The sequence below is a fragment of the Adiantum capillus-veneris genome, chromosome 14, assembly GCF_014529385.1.
Source record: "Adiantum capillus-veneris isolate H3 chromosome 14, ASM1452938v2, whole genome shotgun sequence".
NCBI classification, from domain to species: Eukaryota; Viridiplantae; Streptophyta; class Polypodiopsida; order Polypodiales; family Pteridaceae; genus Adiantum; species Adiantum capillus-veneris.
Genome location: NC_140944.1, coordinates 139281363 through 139307668, shown reverse-complemented (window position 1 = coordinate 139307668; position 26306 = coordinate 139281363). Strand labels below are relative to the sequence as shown.

At 44.2% G+C, this 26306-nt stretch overlaps 1 protein-coding gene and 1 pseudogene across 3 annotated transcripts in view; one reads left to right on the top strand and one right to left on the bottom strand.

Annotated features, from left to right (window-relative positions):
• Nucleotides 1–26306, top strand: part of EMB140 (EMBRYO DEFECTIVE 140) — a 151117-nt gene that overhangs the window by 70964 nt on the left and 53847 nt on the right. For all 3 annotated transcript variants that reach the window (XR_015190240.1, XM_086529140.1, XM_086529139.1), the window contains exons 11-14: nucleotides 15268–15391; nucleotides 15485–15559; nucleotides 15646–16023; nucleotides 16092–16184. Coding sequence is in view for 2 of the 3 variants with exons in the window: in XM_086529140.1 (XP_086385266.1) it covers nucleotides 15268–15391; nucleotides 15485–15559; nucleotides 15646–16023; nucleotides 16092–16184 (670 nt within the window). In the remaining variant the exon portion in view is untranslated. The remainder of the gene's footprint in view (nucleotides 1–15267; nucleotides 15392–15484; nucleotides 15560–15645; nucleotides 16024–16091; nucleotides 16185–26306) is intronic.
• Nucleotides 21689–26155, bottom strand: LOC147443235 (uncharacterized; annotated as a pseudogene).

Sequence of the window (26306 nt, the reverse complement as noted above, 5' to 3'; positions counted from 1 at the left end):
GACTACCATCAACGCTGCAGGAACACTGTCTGTCCAAGAGCTGTGGACCATGATATGGTCGGCTACGACCTTATGGAAGGAACCTAACCCTAATTTTTGGTGCCGGTTTCAAGATGGAAAGTTAGTTGACTTTACGAGCTCGACTGATGTCGAGATTGCTTTTTAAGTTTGAGTTCTGTTTGAGAACTTGTTTGGTGATCCTGATTGGAATTTGTTTGAAATGGATGGTATCTGTTTGAACTTGTCTTGGTGGTTGTGGTTTTAATATTGGTTTCAATGATTGGTGATTTTACTCCCGGGTGGAGTAGTGAGAAATGATGTTTGAGCATGCTTGTTCATACTCATGGCCCGGACCCTTGTGGTTATTTGCGGGGGGAGTATTGAATAATTGAAAACTGTTGACGTGTCAAGTCAATAAAGAGCAGAGCCAACCTTGAGATCACGGCCCAGGGGCCTAAACCCTAAGAAGAACAAGCAACAAAAGAAGAAGTCTTACAAACTTATGGGGCCCTGTCCGATGGGGCCCAAGTGACATAAAGGATTAAAATAAATCAGGACCCTCGCACACATAGAAAGACTTGTGTAGTAGCTGATGACGTGGCAGCTATATGGAAAACCCGAAAATTGCACTGATATGATGATGTGGTAGACTGTACGGATTTCCGTGTATTGCGTTGACTGATGACATGGCAGATGTACGGAATTCCGTGATTTATGCTCGCAACTTTTTGGCATTGCTTTTGGACCAGAAGCTTTTGAGATTGAAGGCTTTTCATGTGAACTGCTTTTGGGCCCTAGGGCCTAAAAATATGAGGCCATTTACTCATTCTCTGGCATGCTTTGTAACAAACTTGGACAACCCAAGTGAAGATTCTACCGCGACACTGGAGAGATTCACTTCAAAATAGTTCACACTTCACAATTAGGTCGACATGGCCCAGCGTAGTTCCGTGCCTAGAGATATTGGCCCCAAAGATGGGCGCCCCTTTCGCTATTTCTTATTGTATTAATCTGTGTTCAAAGTACAAGAGAGTAGGTAGGTGCTCACTCTTAGACTCTGCGTCCAGATGCTCTGAGAAGTGAGGCCCTGCCCACTTATTTATTGGTACAAGGGATGCCCAAAAGCAGAGCCACAAAAGCAATAGTTTAAAAGCTTTTCTAAATAAAGCAATTTATCCAGAAAGCCTTGCTAAAATCAGATAGCGAATTTCAGCCAGCGCAAAGCAAGAAATTTTCGTACGCCATGCCACGTCAGCAGTTCTACAAAACGCGAAAATCCATACAGTAGTCCGTACAACCTGCCACGTCAGCCTTTCGGTTTTTTTATATGGAAATTGTTGCCACATCAGCAGTGTGCTTGTCCAGATTTGCTGCCACATCACCATTTTGTGACATACCCCCCTCTTGAAAGCATTGTAATCGCCCTCGATTACGCCTACAAAACAGACAGAGGCCATCAACTGTCTTAGCAGACACTAACTTTTGGTACTGACGCACTAGGAACAACACATCTAGCACATGTACCAATCGACAGGACATCACAGGACATCACATGACAAATCACATTCAAATATCATTCCAAATCTCAGACCATGATTAATCGGCAACGTATTTAGCAATCGCATGTAGATCCAGTCGGGACCTCACAGATGTCCGATTAACTAATCCATGTTGCAATCATGTCGAAAGAGATTTATGAGACTGAAATGCTGCAGTCATTTCGTCTATCAGTTCTTGCACTCAAACAAGTCAAGTACAAATCAATCAGTATCATTTTCATTATGGGGAATTCCAGTTCATAAAGTCATATAGCAAAATACTGTTAGCTCAGCAGTATCCGTGAAACCCAAAGGGACATCAATGACTTTTATAAAAAATCGGGGAAATCTGTTGACAAAGGAGCGTAGTGGCTCTCCTCTTGTGAACCCGCTGCACTAGATTCGTCCATGCTGAAAACGAGGTTCTATCGGAGTAGACTATGCTAAACCGAATGCTTCAAGGTAAAGTTCCACAATCTGAGGAGTATCTGCTAGGTCCTCCTCCTCCATCCACTTCGCATCCAATGTAGGATAGTTCTTGAATTCAACCAAGAACCGCCTAATCACTTTACCTTTAATCTTTCTATCTTTATGTGCCAGTATCTGTTTTGGAATGAGTATCTCCTCGCTTTCCTCCACTTCGGGTTGCTCATGTGGCTCCCCATCATCGGGCACATCGCCTTTAAAAGGCTTCAAGAGACTCGCATGAAAAGCATTGTGAATTCTCCAAGTATCGGGCAGCTTCAGTGTAAAGGAGACATCATTTATCTTTTCTTTTATCTCGAAAGGTCCATAGTATCTCATGCTAAGATTTGGAAAAAGTCTCTCCTTTCCCTTTTCCTTTCTCAGGCGTGTCTTCTCAAAACGTAAGAGCACCCAATCGTCTTCCTTTAATTTCAAATTGCGACGGTGTCGATCTGCTGCCTTCTTGTGTCTTTCCTGAGATTTTGCTAAAGCCTCCCGGACCTTGGCAAAAGCAGTATCCAAGTCCCTCGTGTACTGGTTGGCTTCAAAAATCTTATCTTTCATGCTTAGGAAGGGTGGAACCTTCATAGCACCTCAATAATCTCAAATGGCGCCTTCCCCGTCAGAGAGTGAATCGTGTTATTGTAGGCTAATTCCACCAAAGGCAAAAACTTTTCCCATTGAGTCTTTTGATCTGAAATGTAAGACTTCAATAAATCCAGCACGAGTGAATTTGCAATCTCAGATTGCAAATCTGTCTACAAGTGGAAAGATGACGCGAATTGCAACCGTGTGCCAATGTTCTCCCAAATAGCGTTCCAAAACAAACTCGTGAATCGGGGATCTCTGTCAGAGACAATTGTCTCAGGCATGCCATGTAATCTGAATATCTGGGCAACGAATAGTCTCGCTAAATGATTTGGCGTGACTGTTTTCTTTACTAGAATGAAATAAGCTTGCTTGCTAAATCTGTTAATAACAGTTAGATACAATCGTGCCCACTCTGTGTCTTTGGGAGATAAAAAATGAAGTCCATAGCAATACTTTCCGAGGGGCGGTGGGAATGGGTAAAGGCTGTAACAATCCTTGTGCTTTATGCCTGTCAAACTTGACCTTCTTGCATTCCAAGCAACTGCGTACAAAATCGTCCAGGTCCTTCTTGAGTCTCGGCCAAAAGAAGTATCGCTCCCACCTTTCAAGGTGGTATCAATGCCATGGTGACCCGTAAATGGTGGACAGTGGCATTCAGTTAGAACCTTTTCCCTCAATGGCTGTGTAACGCGAAACATCGTTTTCTTCATCAAGTAGCCATCCCAAATAGAATATCCCGCTACTACCTCCGCATTTTGTATTCGATTGAATACATCAGAAAAATCTGGATCTGTGGCGTATTGATCGACCATGTCCTTGAAGCTTCTACGATGAATCGTGGAAATAGCCAAGACTAACGGCTTCCAGGAGAAAGCATCTGCCACCAAGTTCTTCTGTCCCTGTACATGGACAATGTTAGCCCACCGCATCTGCTTTTCGGAAAGCTGCTTTTGTGACAAGAAGTAGCGTAAACTCTGATGATCAGTGAAGACCGTAAAATCGGCTCCGAGTAGGTAATGTCGCAACTGAGTAAGAGCGTGGATAAAAGAGCGTGGATAACCGCCAAAAGCCCTTTCTCATAAATCTGTGTTGTCAATTCCGGCCTCGAAAACAATTGGCTCTCATTGGCAATGACATGGCCTTGTTGCATTAAGACTGCACCCAGGTTACGACCACAAGCATCACAATATACTTCAAATGACTTTTTGCAAATCTGGCAAAGTCAAAACTGGTCCTATAGTCAATTTCTCTTTCAAAGTCTGAAAGGCAGTCACCTCTGTGGGTCCCCAGGAGAAAGGGACTCCTTTCTCTGTCAAGATATGCAAAGGGGAAGCAACCTTTGCAAATTTTCTAATGAACCGCCGGTAGTAAGAACTTTAGCCCAAGAAGCTTCTAACTTAACGGACATCTTCAAATCGGGCCAATCACGTATAGTCTCAATCTTGGTCGGGTCCATCTGTACTCCTACTGTTGAGACGATCTGTCCCAAAAAGTGTTTCTCTGTTAAGAAAAATTTCCTCTTCTTGGCATTGATCACCAACTTGTGATCTCGCAATGCTTGAAAGACCTGTAGCAGATGTTGTCTATGTTCTGTCTCATCCTTAGAGAAGACTATAATGTCATCAAAGAAAGTGCCAACAAAAGATCTGTACTCTCTGAAAATCCTATCCATCATTCGGTTAAGAGTCGCTGGAGCATTGGTAAGGCCAAAAGGCATCACCAAAAATTTATATAAACCGAAGCTCGTCCAAAAAGCTGTCTTGTAGACATCTCCCGATGCAATTCGGATCTGATGATATCCGCTCTTAAAATCGACCCTGCTGAGACAAGAGGATCCTTGTAGTTGGTCAAGAATATCATTGATCCTCCGAATCGGAAATCTGTTCTTGATGGTGATTTTATTTGAGAGCACTATAATCAATGCACATTCTCCAAGATCCGTCTTTCTTTAAAACCAACAACACCGGAGAGCAGTAGAGTGAAGTACTCGGCTGGATAAGACCCTTTTCCAAGAGGTCTTTCACTTGGTTCATAATCTCTCCATTCTGGGCTCGGTCACACGGTAAGGTGGCCGGTTCGGTAGTGTGCTTCCAAGTATGAGATCAATAGTATGATCGTCAGGACGAGTTGGTGGCAACTCGCTTGGCAGGCCCGCAGAAAAGCAATCGGCATGAGTGTGGAGAAAATCTTGGTGTTCTTTTTCAAGGTCAAAACATATTCGACCTGCAATCATTATTCAGTTCTCTCCAAAAAATCAAGTAAAGAAATTGATTTTCATCAAGTACAATCTCTTTGCCCTTTGTCAAAGTCGCTTTCTCGGCCCGATAGTCAACGACGGTGTTGTTCTTGTGGTACCAAGGGATTTCTAGGAGGAGGTCACAACCTTCCTAAGGGTATTACGTAGAAGTCCTCGTGCCCTAAATACCCTTGACAGTGCAAACGAAGTTTGCCAATGATCGGTGTAATGGCAACATCCCATCCGCGTGCTGCTAGAACTGTCTCCGCGTGTGGCCTCAGCCTGTTGGGTGTAATTCAAAGTCGAGCCGCCGATTCTAGTGAAAAGAAGTTGGCCTTGGCTCCTCCATCAAAGAAAAATGATTGCTTCCTGATCTTTCACTTTGCTTGAAGTGCGACAAAGTTTTGTACTTTCGTTTATCTGATTTGGGTCGGGCCCTACGCAATGTGGTACGAGTTCTGTTTTCATCTGCCTTTTCTTTTTACATCAACCAATGAGCGTGTTCTGCGGGTTTCCTTACACTGCCACGTCAGCCTGTCGGTGCGTTTTTTGGGTTGCTACCACGTCAAAGTGTGTGTGTGTGTGTGTGTGTGTGTGTGTGGGGGCTTGCCACGTCACCAGTTTGTGACATACCCCCCTCTTGAAAGAATTGCAATTGCCCTCGATTACGCCTACAAAACAGACAGAGGCCATAAGCTGTCTTAGTAGACACTGACTGTTAGTACCAACGCACTAGACACGACACATCTAGCACTTGTACAAGACAACAGTTCCATCACCGGACATCACAGGACATCACTTGACATCACAGGACATCACATGACAAATTCATTTCAATTCTCAGACCATGATCAATCGGCAACGTATTTAGTAATCGCATCTAGATCCATTGCGGACCTCACGGATGCCCGATTAACTAATCCTTATTGCAATCATGTCTATAGGGATTTATGAGACCGAAATGCTGCAGGCAGTCCGTCTTTCAGTTCCTGCACTCAAACAAGTCATGTACAAATCAATCATTTTCATTTTCGGGAATTCCAGGTATAAAGTTATACAACAGAATACTACTCAGCCCTTTAGTATCCATGAAGGGGACATCAGTGACTCTATTCTGTGCCAATATCTGTTCTGGAATAGGTATATCTCCTCGCTTTCCTCCACTTCGGGTTGCTCATCTTGCTCGTGAATTGAGGATCTCTGTCAGAGACTATTGTCTCAGGCATGCCATGTAGTCTGAAAATCTGTGCAATGAAGAGTCTTGCTAAATGATCCAGCTCGACTGTTTTCTTCACTGGAATGAAGTGAGCTTGCTTGCTCAATCTGTCGATGACAGTCCAAATGTCATCATGCCCACTCTGTGTCTTCGGGAGCTAAAAAATGATATCCATTGCAATACTTTCCCAGGGGTGGGTGGGAATGGGTAAAGGTTGTAACAATCCCTATGCCTTATGCCTGTCAAACTTGACCTTCTGGCATACCAAAAAACTGCGTACAAAGTCGTCCACATCTTTCTTGAGTCTCGGCCAAAAGAAGTAACGCTCCACATCTTTCAAGGTGGTGTTGATGCCATGCCGTAGCCATCAAGTAGCCATCCCATATAGCAGTGAATCCTGTGCAAGGCTTCAGTTCTTGCACTTCATTGTATATAGAGGATAGGCAAGCACACAATAGCTTTGGTACCTGCAATAATCCACCATACGGCTGAAAAATGCAGCCCACGTTTTGTTTTAACACTTCTCTCTCTTAAGTTGGAAAATGACCAAAAATGTGCCAAGTGGCATTCATGCATTAATTCCCCACTTTGGACCTTCTGGTCTAAAAATATCTCAACCGGTTGCTCAGTTGACTTAGCAGCAGAGTAATGAAATGTTCCTCTTGTCATTCCGGAGCTAATGACGCGAACAGATTTCATGGCCCAAAATAGCAGTTCCCTAAATTTTAGGAGATGCTTCCATTGGACTCTCACTGGTTATCTGACCATCTTTCACCACTGGGACCACATCCAAAAATGCAATGTAGCCCAGTTCTCAGGTGATTTTCTCTTGGTGACTCCACCTTGTCACTGTGCCTCTATGGAGTTAATTTCCTAGTATCCACCAACTTATTAAGTGCGGCGAGGGGACCTAGATGACTTTGAGCTGAGCCTAGACACCCTTTTACTATTGGAATTCCAGTGCCGACCAACTTCCCGTCTGCGGGCAAAACTATTGTTTCACACTGGCCATACAATGTCCGGCCATTTGCAACTTCAAAAAGAGGGTCGCAAAAATTAAACAAAAATCATCCGAAACAAACCAACAACTAAGGTTAGCAGTTGCCACATCCTTGTGACACTTTGACTTCCCCTTCTTGTAGACTGGTACTCGTACATGCAAAGCTCTGGTCTTCCTTCGCTGCTCTTCTGCTAAAGTCATGTTAATGATTGCAGGAGTAGGCATAAATGTGGTTTCTTTTCCTTTCCCTTTCTTAGCGACTTCTATCCATTTCTCGGCCTCATCCGCCTTCTTCTATGTCTTCGTGATCACATGCATCCACGAAGACGTCTTTGCTACATGATGTTTCTCTTCCTCTTTGATCATCTGTACCTGCTCCTTGATGACCTTGATTTCCTTTATCACCAAGGGTTGGAACTCACCTTCCTCTAGTCCACTGTTTGCTCTATCAACAAGCTGTCGGCTGAGACCTCTACTTTGAGTGCATGTGAATCCGCCTTAAGTGCTTGTATCTCTGCGTGCAAGTCCTCTTTCTCCTCCTTCCACATTGCGTGCCTTCGTTCGTTGAGGAACATTTGAAGAAGGTTGGCCTTCTCCTTCCACCATCCTTCTGTCTCTGCTTTCCATTCCTTCATCTCCCTTTCCATTTGTGTTATCCGCTTGTTTGGAAGCAGGAACGCACATGTGTGAGCTGAAGGTGGGCTGCACGCAAAGAGAGGCTGAGGGCAGGTAGGCTACGCGCAGGTGTGGGCTGAGTGTGCAGCAGAGCTGCTCTACGTGCTGTCTCAGCACACAGAGAGAGAGAGAGGATCCACACTGTAGGAACCAAGTGGTGGAGCTCCACTCCCAGAGCATTGGCCATGAAACCCTTGTACCGCTTTCAATATTTCTTTTATATTCCTTTACAAAGGTACAACTGCTGGAGGACTCGGTCTCTGCTTCCGCACACGCATGAATGCCAGAGTGAGCGTGGGAGGCTCATATTTAAAGGCCCTTGGGCTTGAAAAGCATCTGATATTAAAAGCTATGCCCCAGAAGCACTTAGGTCCCAAAAACGTAGTGGTCAGGGCAATTTTCACATTTTACGGCATGTCCATACAGCTCTCGTGTTCTGTGCCCGAACGTCGGGGCGTCCATACTGCAGTCACGTCACCTCATTTTAAGGGTTTTGTCCTTTGGCTAGGTTGTCCAATGTTGGGCTTCTCTAATGTCCTAATCCCTTAGGGGTCATGCCACGTAATTAACTTGTGACATACCCCCCACTTGAAAGAAGGGTAATCATCCGCAATCAGACTTGCAAAACTTTATATCATTCTTTAGTAGACATTGCCTTAATGCAGACATGCCAATGTCCATCATTGCCAAACAACACATTCCTGAGCATGCATTACATCATATGGTTCCACAATTAGATTTTTATCCAATCATCTCAGCTTGTATCGGAGCTCTTGATATTCCGATGTAGCAATATTAGCCATCGCGCTCGTCTTGTCAAGGGGTGTCGCGATGCACTACGATCACATACCCAAGCAATCTCATCCAAATTAGAACTATTGATGCACCAGATTCATATGCTTCACAGAGTGCTTTACAAATGACACAAAATTTACATGTGCACACACATAACATAAAGACATCCAGATACAACCAAACACTCCCCAAACCGAAGTTTACGTTGTTCAAAGGATTCCATATACAACCAAAGAGCTCCCTCCTTAGACCGCAGTCTGCATTGTTTAGAGGTCCCAAGTATGACTAGAGTCTAGACGCTCCCTAGACCATAATCTGCGTACCAAGAGGTTTTTAAACAACATTGAAACCAATATCAAACAATTTGAATCGGCATCAAAACAAGTTTAAAACAGTTAAAACCTATTCCAAACAATCTTCAAACAGTTTTCCAAAAAGTACTCTAAATACAAAAGAAAACTAAATACATTCGTGATTGGTTTCCGTAAGTCAAACTCGAAGGAGGATTGGAGTGCCATCTTGAATCAAAGTGATGATTCTGTTATGAATGTGAATGGTAGTATCGTTTTTGTCAAGCCAAGGCATGCCGAAAAGAGCCTTGCAATGCCCTAACTTCATGATGTGAAAATCTGCTTTGCTGTGGAACCCTTGAATGGAGATAGGAAGAGCACCAATAAGTTGGACAACTGTGTTGGTATTTTCTATAGCAAGCTCGGTCTCAATGCCTCCAGCAAACTAGTTGTACTCAAAGTCCATCTGCTCAAGAACTCTGGGTGGATGAAGTTTTTGGTGACTCTTGGATCGAAGAAGATGAGCGCTTTATGGTCACAAAACTTTCCATGGGCTCTGCATAATTCCTTGGAAGCATCGCGCACATAAATTTTGTAAAAGAACAGACTTAACAGGCTTTAGGCACTTCAAAAGAACTGAACTGAAAGAGAGAGAATCCAAACGAGACACGGAGTAGCAAAGTTCCACTCCCAAACTCCATTTTCCCTAATCTGTGACGCCCCTTTCGGTATGTTTTTATATTGCTCCAACAAGGTACAACTAGTTGGCTCAACTCTGCTCTACTTCTCCACGTGATAGAATGCCAGAGAGAGAGAGAGAGAGAGCCCAACACACTTATTTAAAGTCCCTTGGGTTGTCCAAAAGCAACTACATGAAAAGCAACACCTGTAATAGCGTTTGGTCCAAAATTCAACGCCGAAAGAGTTGCAGCGCAAAATACGGAAATTCCTACAACCTGTCAGCAAGATTTTGGGATTGTTCGTACAGTTAGCAAATTTGCGCGAAGATTGTCTTTTGGAGGTCTTTTTAGGGTTTAAGTCCCTTGGCCACTGATTTGTAAGTTGATCGGGTTGGGATTTTTAATCCTTACTCCCTATTTGTCTTTATAGCAGCTAAAATATGCGTATTTTATTTAGGATACACGACGTCCCGTATTGAAACGATCAATACGTCTATAACGTTTTCTATTCTAACGTTTTTTTTGCTCAAAATGTATGTCTTTTTTCTAGTTGATCAATTGTGTTTTAGAGCTTCATGGTGCTTGTTTATGTATGCTATGGTTAAATATTGAAGTGTCATTGAGGAGGTCCATGAACCGCTTCATTTGTTCTTATTAAAGTATTATATCTAAAAAAGTTGACATATTTTATTTTTTATTCTCAAAAATACGTCTAGTACGCGTGTTGTACACAGCATATTAAACGTCCCGTCCCGTACCGTAGCTGCTATGTTTGTCTTTAGGTCACTTGGTTGGTCTTCAGTAAGTTGATAGGTCTTCTTCTCCTCCTTTTGCTAGTGTTTAGGGCCCTCGGTCGGGATGTGCATGTTGGCTAGGGTTAGGACCAGGGAGTCTTAACCCCCTTCGTCTTCAGTAGTTGACAGGCCAGCAGTTTGTGACAGACGCAGAACGTGTGCCCCGCTTGAAAACATTCGAAGCACCTGCCTTCTTGTTGTAGAGTTTCTGGTTGGCGGGTAGTCAAGCAAGTTCGTGCATGTTGAGTCGAAGTGTTGCGAGAATCTCGAGAATTTGTGCATTGTGGTCAAGGATTTTGTGTAGTTACGGCTGATTGTTAGTTGTAAATTCCAGTCTCCCTATCATGAATTTGTAGCGAACCGCAACATGGTCATGAGCTCCTGGATGGTAGAGACTTGTTTGGACAAACAATATTCGTGAAGTGGTGATGACAGTCCTATAGTGTAGCTCTCACACCAATCCTTCATGATTATCAGCTTGAAGAAAGACACTGGGATGTAGATGTCTACAAACTTTTGATTGTATTCTTCCATAGTCTCCGTGGCCAACAATTTGAAGTTACCCCATTTTGCCAAAAGCCTTACTTCAAACAAGGAGTTCATGTAACTACAAGCCAAAATATTCTCGAAAGCTTGCGGTGTCTTTGGAGCGTGGGACTTTGTGGCTATAAATATGTTACACGCTTGGACACTCCAAGCGAGAAATCAATAGCAACACACGAACAACACACACACACACACACACAGACACACACACCCCACAGAGAGAGAGAAATGTGAAATGAAATGATATATTAACGTCTACAAAAGGCCAAAATGACCTATGAGACCAACTGATTACAATGATGAGTCTAGTACCAAGTCTGGGTACAAACAAAGAAAACTACAAACAAAGAAACTGATAGGAGTGCTACCGACTCCTATGGGTGGCTGGTAGGCTGATCAATGGTATCATGTCATAAAGGTACAAAGTGGGGATAAGTGTCACCATGATACAATATAGCAGTAGCATGAAGCCTATCCTGATCGACACTCTGGGTGTCGTGCTGGAATCCTGTGGATCCTCTGCCGCAATCTCTGTCGGTGCTGCGTGGCTCCCCTCCTCAGTCGCGGTCGTCTCGATCTCCCTAACTCTATAGCTCGATCAATGAGAGTACCGCTAAGTACCGCTGGTGTGTGTATGGGTGGGAACCGAGCTCTGTGATGGTGGTGTCCCCTCTGCCTGTGTGGTACTCAGGCTGAAGAAATCTGAGATGCGTCTCTGGGACTGGCTCTGTCTTTGCCCACTCAACAGAGCGTCTCTATGTCTCTGTATCTCAAGTAGGAATAATCCGAGACATCTTTGATCCTGATATCTCATGACTCTATCTAAAGAGTCAAAACCATCTTTGAATAAACAATGAAAGCGTCCCCGTATCTCATAGTAGACTGTGCAGCGACATATGTACTGAAACTCTTATCTCTGGCTCTGCATGGCATAACTGACATATCCTACTGTCTGTTGGTATGCCTCTGAATCTACCTGTCTCAATCCCAAGCTGGTGTGAAGATGTGCGAATCTGAGAGAGAGAGAGAGAGAGAGAGAGAGAGAGAGAGAGAGAGAGAGAGAGAGAGAGAGAGAGAGAGAGAGAGAGGCTCGACAAGGAACGACGAAGTTCGCAAAGGTACAACTCTCCTAGGGTCCAGTTCTGTCTAAGACGCAGTGTCCAGATGCTCTACGAAGACTAGCCCCAAGTGCTCTTATAAGCAGTACAAGGGATGCTCAAAAGCAAAGCCCCAAAAGCTCTGGTCCAAAAGCACTTGGCACGAAAAGCATTTGCACTCAAGAGCATGTGCAAAAACTCCCTTGCCTAAGCCAATACAAAACATAGAAATCTGTATAGCCTGCTATGTCAGCATGTTAATGTGAATCATGGAAATCTGCAGCAGCCTCTACGCTTTGGACTTTTTAGGTCGCATTTAGTAGATCGCATTGATCTTTTCACGGATGTCTCGATCTACTAAATCTTGTCACTATCAGATTTATATCCTTTCTTTTCACATTACAAGCAAACCATGCCCATGACCATCCCCACAAGACAGTACGTTCAGAAAGTTGCAATGCAGTTCACAAATCACAGACTTAGTTCACAATGAATACTGTGTTTCAATCATTCAATCTAGCCATCTCATCTAATCAAGAACTCTTGATGCACCTAGATCCTTGTGTAGCCATGTCATCTCTCCGGAACGCTTGATGCACTAGATCACATTCATTTCACATACACTTAGCCATCACATCCAGATGTTGCTAATCTCCAATTGATGTCTTGATGCACTAAGTTCAAATCATCAAATAAAATATTGCAAACATTTCATCTTCCCATTACATACTCTCAACAATACACACATGAGAGAGCATGTTCAATCTAGAAAATTTCCAATTACTGTGGTATTGTCACTTATTCTTTTACATTCAATTGGAGAAAAGCATGTTAAAACTCCACCAAACTCTACCTCCCCTTTTCATTGATTGCAGATCTCATCACGACTTTTCCAGATACTATACCTAAATCCTAAATTATTCACATTATTTTACAACTAATAAATTACCCTTGAAAATTAAGGAGCAATGAAATTCTAATCGGGATTTTTCAACTTTCACTTGAAAATTTTTAGACCTGATACTTTTAATTTATGTATTGATCATTATCCTAGTGGATGTGATCATTTTTGCAACTTCTTAAGTTCACTATATCCAAAAATGGGTAACGGGATATGTCAATTCATTAATCAAAGGCACGATTTTTGTTCATCTACAACGAGAAGCTTTTTCCTGTCTCCGTTAAAATTTGCTCATTATTGTAGATTGCTTTATATTAAATAACAAAATTGGTCCATGACTTGAGATACATGCATTCTTATACTAAATTACAATATATCATATTGACAATGTACATATTTTCATAAAGTCATTTCGCAAAATATCGTCAAAGCTTGTCGGGACTCATTATCCTCAAAATCTCAAGGAGAAATTAGTGACTTATGTTCCATCTAAGCAATCTGTGGCAAAGGAGCGGAGTGGCTCCCCTCTTGTGCAGCCCACACCGCTTCAAATTTAACTTGTTGAAACTGCCATATGGCTTAGAGGAAGCCTCGACACAAACCTTGAATGATTAACAAGCAGCCAAAGATGAGCAAGCACACCCACAAACAACAATGAAGAAGAAACCAAATCGGCACACCGGCGCGCACACCCAGCCCACATGCAAGAAGAAACAAGTAGAAAAAAAACAGAAAGAAAAAACAAAAGGAATAGCAAAGAGAGAGGGACCCGGGGGGTTTTTTTGGGGGGGGGGAGACGATTACTGGTGGTAGGAGAGTGGAGAGACCCCTAATAAGGATACAAGTTATGGGGAAGGAGCCAACAACAATCACCGAATAGGCCCCATTAGGACAGCGGGGCTGGTAGAGCGAGCCTAGAAAAGGGCTGCCACGAGGAACACCATAGCAAGGCCGGCCAGCTAGATGGCATGAGCTTGAGAGGAAAGCTGCAGGTTTGATATCCAACATGCATAGAGGAAAGACGCCACGATGGAGGATAGGTCGTGCCGTGGGCCATGTCGAGGGTTCTCTCTCTCACTCTTAAGACAAAACAAAAAACTTATGCAAAGGTGGGTAATGAATTCACTCACAAATCCCCTCTCTCTCTCTCTCTCTCTCTCTCTCTCTCTCTCTCTCTCCATGGTATATATCTTAGGACCCCATAGTATATATCTTTGCTTTGTACTATTTTTAGGTTATTTTGTTACTCTGACTTTGTAACTTTTGGGTCTCATAGGTCATTATGGCCTTTTGAAGACGTTAATATAACATTTCATTTCTCTCTCTCTCTCTCTCTCTCACACACACACACACACACACACACACACACACACACACACACACACACACACACACTCACACACAGATACGTACAACTTGAAATTACAACTCATACACCAGGCTCCGTGAGGTGGAGCATCCCAACCGGATAAGGCTGGCCAACCCATTATATAGACTTGGGGAACAGCCCCTAAGGGCAACATGTCACACAAGCTATCAAGGGGGTTTGAACCCAAGACCTTGGACACAAGAGGCTCTTGCTCTATCAACTAAGTTGGCACTCGTTTACTACAGAGAACTTTCGCTTGCATAGTTGGGTTGATTATGAATGGCTCCGAAGCAAAGGTTATGCTTGTGAAAAATCTCAACAAGGAGAAGCCATACATTGTGTACGATAAAGAGTCCCTCAAGTACCTTGGCCGTAAATATCTAGCCAATCAGAAATGGATTGATAGCGCCTATGCAACGCTTGGAAGCCAAGAAGAGAGCCTCCTATGTATCCAAGAGCATGTGCAATGTGGGAGATTAAATGTTCGGTTCTCAAGAAATACCTCTTTGATACCTTGGTGACACTTGTGCTTGGTTATGAAGTTCAAGTATGAGGTGGTAGCAAGTCTACTTGGAAAGAGTTTGAGAATTTCCAAAATCGTTTTCCATTGAACTTTCCCCGAGTCAACACACAAACACCATACATGCTCTTAATTCTTGAGTCTAGATTACTTCCCATTGAGGTTAGGGGTCTAGAGAGAGTCATGGACTTTAAAATTAAGATGCCCAATGTATCACGGCTTGGGAGAAATCTGGCGGTTCACGCATCATACAATACACTACATATGTTACCCCCAACTACAAAACCATTTGCTTCTCTGAATGAGGGATCCACACCCACCCTTGCATGCTTGAGCCCATCCCCTTGAACGTGGTCTTTTTGACGAAGATAATTCTGTGCTTCTAAGGTTTGAACCTTTTATCACTCATGTTTAAGTGCTTTTTAACGAATGCTTTCGTAAAATTGAATGGGGGGCACCTACCGGGTCCTTTGGTCTAAAGTGCTTACTAGGTTTCTTCTTGATTGAGATAAGACCGTGTTGTAACATTGTGCTTTGTACTTTCTTATGGATAGTGGGTGGATGCTGGAAGTATGGAAAGGGTTTATTTCTATGGAAGTTAGTTTGGGCAATCTTGCAGAGGCTCGTACTTTATACAGGAGGTGCTACACCAGAAAGTTTGAAGGGAAAGGCTCGGAGGTGGTTGACTATGACTTGCACTGTTTGTCTATGAATGACGTATAAATGACAAGTGAATTAAATTGTGGACTTAAACCTTGTCCCATGTTTCAGGTTTTGTGTGAGTCATGGCTGCATTTTGAGCGGGAATATGGCTCCCTGGAGGATTATGATCGTGCCCTTTTGAAGGTTCTCCCTGAAACTTAAAGCTCCTTCATGTTATTTGAATGTACTACACCATAATGAACGTCATATTTTGAAGTCTAATTCTACAGGTGACGCCCAGATTGGCTGAGGTAAAGAAGCTGCAGCAACAACAGGATGCTAAGTTGGTAGCTGCAACCTCTTGTGAAGTGAAGGGAGCTGATGACAAGTTTGGTAAATCAGCATCCACCCTTGGCTCAGGCCAGAAGAAACGACATCTTCAAGATACCGACACCTTTAAGGAAAACAAATCAAGAAAGAGGCATAAAGTTACAACAGCTAATAATGCTGAGGAAACAAAAGAGAGCGCTCAGACTGATACCAAGGAGGGTAAGGTTGAGACCGCTGATGCAGATGGAGGACCTGATACCCAAACTAAGCTGGATTCCAAAGAGAGGCAGTGGTATAACGACCAGTGTACTGTATTTGTCTCACGATTGGCACCAGAGGTAGGTAATTTTGCAGGTGTTCTAAGTTTACCCAGGTAACGTTACCTCAGGTACTCTTCTGCATGCAGGTCAATGAGGAGGACCTTCATGGATTATTCAAACACTGCAACAATCTGAGGGAAATCCGTCTCATGAAAGATCGAAAGACTGGAGCTTCAAGGGTATGGAGTACATTCAATCACCAGCACAGTTTCCTTTAGCTGCCAACGTTCTGGAATTTGTACTTGATGTCAGCAGTCCAGCCTTTCCTTGTCCTGCATTTCTTGTTCAAATTTTTTAGGTGCAGTCAAAAGAATGGGTGCTTACTTACCAAGAAAAGTGTTCTTGAGGGGGTTTGCTTTCGAAAAGAATTTTGGAAGGTTCTCTTTTTTAGTGCCCTTTTCTTGTGTGCTCACAGAATGCTTTTTCCTAATCTCTGCTCACACTGATACAAGTAGAACATAGATGGGCATGTGTGCCTAGGGTGCTCAAAGCATGTGAAGAAGGGAACATTGATGGCAAGGTTGTTGCATAGGGACTCGCGGCCTATGGGACACAGCATAAGGAGATTCACATTGCGGTTTGGAACTGCAATGGTGATCTATGGACACACCCAGAGTGACTCAAGGAGGTGATGAGCAGTGGAGACATTGTCCTACTCATGGGGACACACGAGAGCCCAGGGAGGGCCCTATGAACTCCAATTTGGGAAAACTTCGGCCTCAATCGAAGAGGGCAATGCCCTTGATATGCTGATATAAAAACAAAAAATTTCTGAGCAATGGAAGGCTCAACATTTATGAACTGAATAGGTTGCGGTAACTTACGGTTTTATCGGTGATCTTTACGATGATGTCTACCGCATCTCACAAGGGGCCTTCTTCATCAGTGGGATCGACAAATAGTGTAGTTAATGGCCCTAAATCTCAAAGATTTCTAGATCCCATCAGAAGCACATCATCAGTAACAACGAAAGCCATGATTATGGCTTACCATTGGTCTCATTGCCAGAGATCGTTAACAAGCAAGATGAAGAGCCATGACCACTTGCAATGGAAAATAGCACTGTAAAATTTCTTGTTGTTGAGAATAAGCACCTTAAAAAGGTGCTTGAAATGTAAACAAATCACTTGGTGCAACTCAAGAATGAATTGCTAGAATGTAAGCGCTCTTTCGTGGACATAAGTGAGCATGATTATGTATTGAAAGAGGAAAAGATGGATACCTCACACGGGATGTAAGTGAAATGAGGAATGTATCTAAGTCATGGATTGATGTGTCTAAGGGTGATGTTGTGTTTAATTCGTCTTTCATGCAAGTTACGGCTCAAGCAAAGAATGGAGATGCACAAGAATGGAAAGAATGGAAAAAATGCTTGAAGAACATTGTTAGCTGCGGCATAGCCGAAGAGCTGTTGGAAACACCTCCATCTCTAGCAATTGCTATTGAAGAGTTTTTCAAAACCCATTCTTGCATGTCTCGAATCACAGTTTATGGTACACATAGAGTCGGCAAACAAGGAGCCCCTCCCTCGAGAGAGGCCTATTGTGTGCATTGTGGTTTATGAAACAAAGCAAAAGCGTATCCTTGACAATAGTTCGATCTACCTAAAGGGGACAATAGCCTTATGCAAAAAAATGCTTGTGGTAAAGCGGATGGAAAGAGAAGCAAAATTCCTAAGGAGCTACCTCATGAAGGAAAGACACCCAAGAAGGAATCAAGGCCATCTAACAAGTAGGGACACATGACCTATGAGATCTACTCGTGGGCGCGAGTGTGCTTTTCAAATTGTAGTGGATATCCGTGGAATGCGGGAATTGGCATAGATGAGCTAACTAATGAATCTGATATCATACTTCTTGCTGCAACATGGGAGCATGATGCCCAAGAGATTCTTGGATTGGATAAATACAATGTACGTTCTTTGATATGGACCAAAAATTCAAGGCAATGATGAGGACAAGGAGGTGTGGCATGTATGATTTAGAAGAAATTGAAAAATTATCTATCTATCATCAAAGATGACAAGCATAAACACTACATATGGCTCAAAATAATGACACCAACTAGCACACCTACTTTTGTGGCGGGTTGTTAGATTCCTCACCGTGACTCCGACTATCATGCGTGCTTGGATAGAGATCGACCTTTTGTTGATCTAGAGGAAGACATTGTTCGCTTCAAAGACAAGGGTGAGGTTATTGTTGTGGATGATATGAATACATGCACAAAAACTTTGCACATGACATACGACATTTTGATATGCCACATGTTTTAAGGAGACTAGAGGATTTATGTATGTATAGCAACATCTGTATTGAAAAAAAAAAGAGCTGGATCAATATGGCAAGTCAGTGTGGGGCAATCATCTTGCATAGACATCATCTCTGAGAAAACATTACAGAAGACAAAGCTTCCAAATGATCCAGTACTAGAATGTAAGTGGGAAGGCTTTTCTGTGAAGCACATTATGCGCAAATGCGCATTATCAAGAAAGCCACAAATTTCAGCTGTGTCGATTCCTTATCATCATGAGTTAGATGACATGAAGGAACAGTATACTGCTGATGAAGATTTTGCAAGGATCTTTGAACAGTTACAAGAGGGGCAACATCACGAGCACTACCTTCTCAGAGATGGTTTTATGATGATGCATGGCAGACTTTGTGTCACTAGGCCACTGCGACATAAGGTCATGGAAGAGAGTCATGTCCGACCGTATGCAGGGCATCGTGGCATTGATGCAACAGTTAAAGCGGTAGAGATATTCTTCTATTGGCCTACCTTGAGGAGAGATGTGGATGCCTTTGTGCGAGTATGCATAGTTTGCCAAAAAGGTCAAGTTTGGCAGGCAAAAGGCATCGGGGTTGTTACAACCACTGCGGATTCCGGATAAGCCATGGGAAAGCATTGCTATGGACTTTATCTTTGATCTTCCAAGGACGCCAACAGGGAACGATGGTATATGGACCATTATCTGCAGGTTCAGCAAGCAGGCCCATTTCATCCCTGTCAGGAAGAAGATAAAATCTGATCAGATGGCACGCTTGTTCATGTACAATGTGGTTAAGTACCATGGTATGCCACAATCGATTATCAGTGATCGTGATCCTCGCATGACCAATTTGTTCTGGAGAGGATTGTTTGAGAACATGGGCACTATGCTCAAATTCTCGTCTTCGTTTCATCCACAAACTGATGGGACAGTCAGAAGAGGCTAATTCTACTGTCTTAGATCTGCTGAAATGCTATGTGTCAGATAATAAGGGCAAGTGGGAACAGTTTTTGCCTATGCTTGAGTATGCGTACAATAATACGGTGCATTCGTCTACTGGCAAAGCACCTTTTGAGATTGTTGAAGGCGGCAAAAAGGTTCCTCCCATTTTGCATACAAAGGACAATATCTTTGAGGCAGATCGATATGTTGAGAACATGGATGAGATGTATAAGAAGATTAAAGTTGCCTTGGAGAAGACTCAGGCAAAGTAGAAACAGGCTGCTGATCGTCACCGTCGTGAATTGCTACTATCACCTGGTGATTGGGTTCTGTTAAGGTTCGAAAAGGCAAGGTTAAAGAAGATGAAGGGCAAGGAACGACTGTTTCCTAAGCTCAGCATGCGTTACTATGGGACTTTTCAAGTGCTTGACAAGATCAGTGATGTGGCTTACAGGCTGAAATTGCCTGATGCATGGAAGATTCATAATGCGTTTCACGTGAGTCTTCTAAGACCCTTCGTGGGTGATGTGCCAGAAGATATGCCAGATGAGGATCAGCGAGAAGTTGAGGAACTTGATGAGATCCTGGTACCTGTGCAAGTTTTGGTACATAAGGACAGAAAAGTTAAAGGACAAGTTGCAAGACGCTATTTGGTGAAGTTCAAGAACTATCCGCCTATGGATGCAAAGTGGATGGAAGAGCATGAATTGTTAGAGTCACCAAGGTATTGCAGCTTTACCTTGAAGCCTTTGGGTTACAGCCTACTTATGCCCCAACCCAACGTGTGCAAAGGAGGGGTAATGATAGAGCTAGTACATCAAATGTACGTATGAATTCAGTGTAATAGATGGAAATGACAAAAGTATGAAGGCCTCATTAAGTCATTTGTATCTATATGTTATGACCTTTCTTGCGGAAACATGCGATGATAAAAGAGTGCTAATAGCACAAGATCATCAGTGGCGTGTATTTATGGTATGCAAACGAGGACGTTTGCGATTTCAAGAGGGGGGTATGTCACGGGGACGTGGCAACTGTTAACTATGTCACGAGGACGTGGCAACTGCTAACTTTAGTTGTTGGTTTCTTTCCAAGGGGTTTTGTTTTGTTTTTGAGACCCTCTTCTTGAAGTAGCGAACGGTCGGACATTGCATGGCCAATGTGAACAGTAGTTTCACCCGTAGATGGGTAGTGGTCGGCATTGGAATTCGTATGGTAAGAGGATGTCTAGGCTCAGAGCAAGATCATATAGGTCCCCCCGTCGCACTTAGCAAGTTGCTGGATACTAGGAAGTGAAGGTGGGACTACCAACAAGAAGTATCCGACAGTTGGGCCACATTACACTTTTGGATGCGGTCCCAATGAGGATAGATGGTCAGAAGACCAGTGGGAGCCCAACGGAAGCATCTCCTAAAATTTAGGGAACTGCTATTTTGGGCTGTGAAATGTGTTCGCGTCATTACCTCCGGTATGACTAGGGGAACATTTTACAACTCTGTCGTGAAGTCAACTGGGCAACCAGAGAGGATATTTTTAAGCGGCGACCCGAAACGGGAAAATGCTTGTAAATGCGCGAAGTGTCGAGTTTTCATGAGCTTTCCCTTGCAAAAAAATGGGCGCTGATTTTTAAGCTGGGAGAGGCCTCATTCTTAGCTTTTGTCACTGGTTAAGAGCTATGGAGTGCTTCCTTTCCCTCTCATGTACAGTGTGGTGCTAGGAGTGATGCCCTGCACACTACACACTGCTCTCTCTCCCCCCTACGTGCAGTTATGTGATGCCCCACAAGAGGGCTCCTCATTTGACTGATGTACAGCTGTGTGGGTTCATGCTTTTGTGCTGAGGCAAGAGCATCCTTGAGCAGGAACTGGGGTAGCTAGCTGCTACTCCAAAGCAGGCACTGGTGAGGGTCATAACCTCACCATACAGGTGCAAAATCAGCGCTGTGTATGCGCTGTAATTTTACGGTTTTTCAGCCATACGGACGCCACAACCTTTGGGAATCGTGCCCCATTGGCAGAGGACAGTTAGGGGACTGTTTGGGGCTGAAAACAGGGCAAAAACCAGTAAATACAGCGTGCTGAATTTACTGTTTTTGGGCAGGAATCAGAGGGTATATGCCAGTAGAAGCAAGTTCCAGCTGGGGAATTGGTTTCGCGCAAGTTTAGGGGCTGTTTTGCTGCCGAAATTTGGCGAAAGCAGGCGGTATCTATTGGGATACAGTCAAAGGATTCCTAGGACTCTTCTTTGTACTTTACCCTCCTAAAGAATAAAGAAATACCGAAAGGGGCGCCAATTTTGGAGCCTACAGGTTGTCGGCGTCTTCTCGGAGCATTCTAGCTTCCGAGCCGTGTGTGTGATTAAGTGTTAATTCCCGTTACAGGTCTCCTTTGCAAAGTGCTCTGTGTGTGTGTGTGTGTCAAGTAAAGAATTTCGGGTGAAAGCCAACGCCTACCGCCCTACGGGCCGGTTTCACCATATCACAGCCCCATACATAAGTGCTAGTGTGACCAGTGTATCAAACAGCCACCCCTTTGTACGGGGCTCCTGAAAGTGTGCTTGATGGCACTGTCTCTCCATCAATGCCAGTTCTGAATACCCTCTAGTGAGTCTGTCTCTAGCTACCTGTGCCATCGAGAATGCCCCTGATGCTGCTATGAAGGTCACGCCAAGGTAAACATATGACCCTGTAATCTCAATGCTCCCTCCCGCTGCTATAAATGCACTCTGCCTCCTGACCTGTGCTGAAGTATGAAAGATAAGAACCTTGGTTTTACCAAGGTTCACTGAAAGCCCTCGCTGTAAGCAAAAATCATCAAGCGCTGAAAGATGTCGTTGTAGCCCCTTAGCAGACTCTGCTACTAGCACTATGTCATCCGCGTAGAGCAATATGTGTATTGTAGTCCCGCCTATCTCCACTCCATCTCCTCCTCTGTGCTGAATGAAGTCCACAATCTCATCAATATAGAGTCCAAATAGTGTAGGTGAAAGAGGGCACCCGTGTTTCACCCCAATGGTGTTAACAAGAGTGTCTGATATACCTCCTGGACATCTGACTCTGCCAGAAACATGCTCATACAATGCATATATCCCCCAAATCATCTCCTCACCCACACCCAAATCCATCAATCGTCTAAATAACCTCTCTCTAGGTACTGTGTCAAAAGCTTTGCGGAAGTCCACAAAGCAGCAATACAATCTCATCTTCTTCACTCGAGTCTGATCAATTAGACATCTAAGAGTGAAGATATGGTCTATGGTAGACAAAGACCGTCAAAATCCTACCTGGCCTGGAGCTCTAAGACCCTCCGTCTCGGCTAGAGTGCTCAATGCCTCCTCCAATACTGCTCCATATAATTTGGCCAGCATGGGCCCAATCATGATAGTGCGATATATGCCCGGGTCCATAACATCCCTTGACTTGTGGATAGGCAGAATGGTATGCTTTGTCCACGAGTCTGGGAATCCCTCTACTAGAGCCCTGTTGAAGAGGTGAGCAATAAGTGGTGCTAGGGTATCTCTCCCATAAATCAAATGCTCTGCCTGTAATCCAGACCGATCTCTGGCTCGTCCATGCCGGAGGTGTGAGATGGCTCTGCTCACCATATGTGATGTAAAGAATGATGCTGTAATCGGTCGTGGTCTCTCTGGTGTGGGTAGGTGGCTGACTGGTATCTGGTAGAGGCGCTCTGCATAATCATGCCAAAGGTGAGGATCATGTATAGGTGTCAGGCGCCCTCGTTCACGGATGCGTCGCCAGGCCTCTCCAGTATCTCTACTCATGAGCAAGTGATATAACTCCCAATATTGATGTTCTTCCCATTCCTGCTTTTTACGGCGTATAAGGGACTGCATGCGCCTCTGTGCTTGTCTGTGTGTGATCTTGTCACGAGCCTCTGCTGCGTGAAGACCTCTGCGAAGCTCCCGACAATCATCATCATACCAACCATTCTATGGCGTAGACCCCACTCCAGATGGGTGTGTGTGAGTGCTATGAGGAAAACAATGGAGAGCTGAATCATGGAGAATCTGTGTGAATTGTGTGGTAAGTGTGTCGAGTGGGGCATGAGGGTCAAGAGAGAGCAAGCGTGAGTGGAGATGATCAATGTAAACATGTGAGAGCTCATGAGTAAAGTGGATCGTGGTGTGAGTGTGTGTAGGAGGTGGAGTGTCAAGTGAGACGGAGGATGAGAGTGCAAAGCTAAGAAAGGTGTGGTCAGCTCCCAGTGGGCAGCGTCCAATACTGAATGACTCTAATAAGTGTGTAGCAGATAGAGGTCCGAAGACGTAATCCACAGTGCTCCCCCCTCCTCCATGTGGGAAGCAAGTCAGTCCGGCAAAATCTGGCCATCGATGCATCCCGTTATAAATAACGAGATGGTGTCTGCAAGGTTGTACCAACACGTACGTGTGGAACCGTACTGTACGGTACGTCCATACTAATCCGTACAGTACGCGTACGGATCGTACAGTACGGTGATTTAAAAAAAATTAAAAAAATTAAAGCCCTTTTATGCTATCTAGAGTTCGTTTGCGTGACTTTTTCGTTGCACACTGCCGCTGCCGAGCGTTACAGAGAAAGGCTTTTGCACTGTGCAGAACCAGGTACCCCCCCCCCCCCCCCCCCCCCCCCCCCCCCCCCCCCCCGCCCAAAACTCTCTCTCTCTCTCTCTCTCTCTCTCTCTCTCTCTCTCTCTCTCTCTCGTCTCTCTCTGCGAGAGAATACACTAGTCTCGACTCTCACCTGTGACCTTATTATTTGCATGTTTTCAGCAGGCTGTTTCCATCATGCCGAAACCTACGAACCCTTTGTGGAAAGAGCACACCAATGTAATTGAAGTTGTGAATACTCTTGGGCAGGCTGGATCAGGTTGTCGCAAGTGGTCATGCAAGTACTGTGGTTTCACGCTGTCGAGTACAATCACTCGAGTTGTGATGCATCTAACTGGCATAAATTGCACAAATATATGTGGCAAGTGAAAGAAGGTACCTCCAGGTGTGCAGGAAGCATTGATTGCTAAGAAATTCCCTGCATTTGCAACAACAGACAAAGGAAAAGTGGCACAACAAACAGAAGACCGTTTGCAAGATGCTCTTCTTGGACAGCTTGGTGACTCTTCTACACAGGTGGAGGAGAGCTCAAGGTCTCTGCAAATTGCAAACAGGAAGAGGGCTCGTATCATGGAGGAAGAGAAGAATGAGGAGGTTGGTGATGTGATGTGCGTAGGCAGACCACCTTGCCTTCACGTGTGCATTCTGTGTCGTCGATAAAAGAGCGTCAGAAAGTGGCTGAGATGGAGATTGCTCGCACTCTCATTGAGTGCAACATCAGTTTCAATGTCTTGAAGACTGAACAATGGAAGAGGATGGTGAGGTCCATTGCCCAGGTAGGTGCTGGTGCCACAGATACATGGTATGGCCTTGATTACAAAAAGATGTGCACCATAGCACTGGAGGAGCAGAAGGCCTTGATAGATAAGGTGCTGGTGCCTGTTAAGGCTGGATGGCAGCAATTTGGATGCACCATCATCTCTGATGGATGGAGTGATGTACGCAGGCGACACATCATTAACATACTTGTGTCTTCTTGTCTTGGTACATATTTCTTGCGTGCTGTGGATGTAGGAAAGGCAAGAGATAAGATCACAGGTGAATTCATTTTTTAGCATATTTCAAGGGCCATCAATGACGTTGGTAAAGAGAATGTGGTTCAAGTTGTCACAGATAATGCTGCCAACTGCAAAGCTATGGGAGAAATGGTAAGGACACAGTTTCCTCACATTTTTTGGACTCCATGTGTAGCCCATTGTTTAGATTTGTTGATGAAGGACATAGGCAAACTGCCTTGGGTGCAGCCAACAATTTCAGAGGCTACCAGATTGACCACATTCTTTCGAAAGAAGCATCAAGCCTTAGCCATCTTTCGTAGCCATAGTACCAGGTTTGCATATATGTATTTGGTGTTGCAAAGACTCTCCAAGGTGAGGGATCCACTGTTGCAGACAGTTGTGGACCCAAAGTGGAGAAACATGGCTCGTGCAAACAGTGAGAACACCAAAGCCATTCAGAGACGTGTGTTGGATGAGTCTTTTTGGACAGAGGCCATGAATCTAGGCCATGAATCCATTGCTAATTTGAGTGTGATCATTGCTGATTTTTTTGCAGGCGAGATGATATCCTATTCTTTATAGAGAGTAGGTGGCAGTTTATGAGCCGTCCTATTCATGGGATGGCTGCTTTACTCCATCCTTTTTACAAGACCCCAAAGTTGTTTCATGAGTGTGAGCTGCTCACACTAAAGGACGAGTACATTAATGATTCGTTTGAGGAGCACAAGTAGTTGGCAATAGATGCAGAGATGTGCAAGTACATGAACAACTTGGGGCATCGTTTTCACGTCAGGTAGCATTGCGTCCAGAGGCAACCAGTTGTCCTCTCACTTGGTGGTAGAGTTATGGTTGCCAAGGTCTTCCATGCCTGACTACTATGGCTCTACGTTTGCTCTCGCAGGTATCTTTTAAATCTCACTTTATTTCTCTATCTTGGGTCTGCGACTCTGCTGCCCAACTCTAGAAGGTGTCTACCATATCCTGTGGTATCCTGGCCTGTGTCGTCTGAAGATCTGTCGATCCCCATCTCCTCCGGGTGAAGAGTCCTTATAATATCGGGCTGCTCTATGTCATATATCTCACACTGTCTGGTCTGGGTGCGGCTGTTGAAGTCCCCCATGAGGAAGACTTCTCTGAGTGTGGAGTAATGTAGGATATCCTGTGATAGAGACGCGTATGGGGAGTCACTATCTCTCACCTATCTCGCACCCTCCTGACCCGCGTATCGACATCCACGTGGAGGAAAATAGCAAATGGCTAGATAAATCCATCTCTGATGTGATATCTCTAGACGTACCCATAGATATCTGGCCTCCTCATCCCTGCTCATGATCTGAATGTGACTCTGTAGAGTATCTCTAAATAAAATAGCCACTCCCCCCGACCCTCTAGCTGTACTCTGGCGTGAAGTATGCCGGAAAGCTTACTCCCACTGGAATCCGGTAATAGGAGGTAGTCCCCTCTCCGGGCTCTCATGAGTC